At 35.3% G+C, this 2,405-nt stretch overlaps 1 protein-coding gene across 1 annotated transcript; it reads right to left on the minus strand.

Moving 5' to 3' along the window:
* Window positions 1-270: 270 nt before the first annotated feature.
* On the minus strand, window positions 271-2,175 carry LOC105774608 (hypothetical protein). The gene is made up of 5 exons (XM_012597154.2): window positions 2,031-2,175; window positions 1,292-1,385; window positions 1,025-1,174; window positions 744-868; window positions 271-529 (listed from the first exon to the last, which is right to left on the minus strand). The coding sequence occupies exons 2-5, from the start codon at window positions 1,316-1,318 to the stop codon at window positions 403-405; spliced, it is 429 nt and encodes a 142-aa protein (XP_012452608.1). The 5' UTR covers window positions 1,319-1,385; window positions 2,031-2,175; the 3' UTR covers window positions 271-402.
* Between the last annotated feature and the right edge of the window lie 230 nt (window positions 2,176-2,405).

Genomic DNA, 2,405 nt, shown 5'->3' on the forward strand with positions numbered 1-2,405 from the left:
TCTTAATTTGGATAAATAGAGTTCAAACCCAACAATCTTAAACACCAAAAACGTAGTGAAAATTCATTCTTATAGAGGACCTTCCTGATCCAACCACAAAGTACAAACTAAACATTTTCCCTTTTCAAGTTAATGTCCAACATATACAACATTTAGGACTTTAAGGAAAAGAAAAAGTAAACCAAAATTTAACCTGATATTTATAGAACAAGAATCAGCAGGAAGAAGTAAAATGTAGAATTTGAAACCAAAAGAAAAAAGAGCGATGAATATCCAAACTTAGATCAGAAATTAGTGTAGTTAAGAGAGGTAACATCGTGGTATTCACATGTGATGTCATTTGTCTACGTGCATGACACTCTATATATACACTTCTACACTATGCTTTGGGTGTCAAACTTATCAAAATTCAATTACGTTGTTTATCTGAACAGAAAAGGATGGACGTCCCACACTGGACAGCGGCGTGTCAACTCTTACTACTATCCCCGAGTTCCCAACATTTCCGTTCCACTTAGAACGCCGAGCTCTGTAATTGGTAAACACAACAGAAGCATGAAGATCATGCAACTCAGGTTCAATTTACAAGAAATTCATGCAATTTGTAAGAAGGCTTAATGAAGATCTTGAAAGGCAGTGTATGAAAGGTAATATCCTCAACATGAATTGTAAGTGCAGGCAAGGAGACATAGATTTACAAACTCTAAACCGTTACAAATAAACACAAATAAGGAGAATTTCACCTAAATTGAATGGATAGCTTCATCATGAGCCCAGACCGCTTCCAAGCCAAGGCTTGTGAAAGACCCAGTGCAAATGATTTGTTAGGCCATAGAACCATAGGTGTGATACGAGTTCCCCATTTATTCTGATGAAATATCCAAACAAAAAGTTTCAGCACTCTTACAGAAAGCACCCCAAAATAGAATAGTGAATCCTTACGCCAAACTTGTTTCAGAAAAACTAATTAACTACAACTTCTGATGCCTGTCATGTTAGCAGGCAGTAAGAGCTCAAGACTGACCTTGCATGAGAAACTATATCTCATTTCCCCTGGGTATTGGCCCTGAGCCTGAAGAAGGCCCCCACAAAGAGGAAGGAAAGCACTTGTTGTCAGCCCCTCATAAGATACGTAGGTCAACTGTCCATTTGGAAATTGCAAATCTACAAATGACTGAATAAAAGAAAGGAGAGTAAACATGGCAAAGAGATTGTTTATGTTAGAAAGTCACCTCAAGCAGATAAAACTTTCTTGAATATTTAGTGCAGAAAGCTAAAAATAATTATAAACCATAGCATGGTAGATCACATCTGCCATTTCTGAGGCAGTACATGAACTGTCCTCTTTCTCCTCTAGTGTTCGGCACAACTCATCTGCTTCTTCCCTGCATTAGTAAACTGATCACTTAAAAATAGGAACAGACATCATAATTGTTCCAAGATAGGAACTCAAATATGTCTGAAACTTGAGAGAACCTCTAATCTGCTAGTACTGATATAAGTTAACCCACCCAAAAATAGACCTTAGTTAACCTATTAAAAATTGAATAAATATACTGGTTAAAAAATACCCAAAGTTCCCTGATAAACTTGCAGCATCTAACCAATAAAATTATATACACAGTCAAAATATAAATTTAACACCACACACAAACAGACACATATGTATATACATGTATACATATATATAAACTCTGGCTAAAGAAACATAGATGAAGTAATCAAAAAATTAAACAGATCAAAACTCAATAGACAATCAAAATCTCAACTTTTTTTTTCTTTTCAAATCAATAGCAAAAAAAGAAGAAGACCAAGCCAAGGCAATCAAAACTTCAACTTTATTTTTGGCCAAAGAAAACCCTTAACTTCATCAACAAATAATCAAAACCCAAATCAGAAAATTAGCTGAAAACCCCTTTCCATGCAATCAAAACTCAGGTCCAAAATGAAATCAATCCTTGAATTTATGGACCAATGATCAAAAACCCATATAAAATAAGCTACATAAAGATCCACACCGAAGAACTTACCAGGAAAAACCCCATCTTTTGGCATACTCCACAAAACGAGTAAATTCTGCAACAGAAAAAGGATTTTGAGAGGATAAAAAAGAAGAAAAAGAAAAAAAGAGGGAGAAATGGATGGACAGAGAAAGAGGGTAAACAGGGTATAAAACTTGAAGCAGCACCTAAACTGAGCAAAAGAAACGGATTAGAAATCGGTAGATTTTGGGGATTAGATCAGTAATGCATTAGACCCGTAATAGCAATACACTGAACCAAACAAAGGATTAAAGGGGATTAAGTGGGGCCCACTGATTAGGGATGTATTGGCTATGCCAATACACCCAACCAAACATGTTGTAAGTAAATAAATTTTATATTTAAATTTTTAGTTTGGGTAAA

The sequence above is a fragment of the Gossypium raimondii genome, chromosome 6, assembly GCF_025698545.1.
Source record: "Gossypium raimondii isolate GPD5lz chromosome 6, ASM2569854v1, whole genome shotgun sequence".
In the NCBI taxonomy this organism is placed as follows: Eukaryota; Viridiplantae; Streptophyta; class Magnoliopsida; order Malvales; family Malvaceae; genus Gossypium; species Gossypium raimondii.

What these genes read in the sequence shown, in the direction of transcription:
- LOC105774608 (XM_012597154.2), bottom strand. Translation starts at nt 1,318, where the DNA reads ATGGCAGATGTGATCTACCATGCTATG. An exon ending in GATATAGTTTCTCATGCAAG is followed by an intron (nt 869 to 1,024) that starts GTCAGTCTTGAG and finishes ATATTTCATCAG; the next exon opens with AATAAATGGGGAACTCGTAT. An exon ending in AAGCTATCCATTCAATTTAG is followed by an intron (nt 530 to 743) that starts GTGAAATTCTCC and finishes TACCAATTACAG; the next exon opens with AGCTCGGCGTTCTAAGTGGA.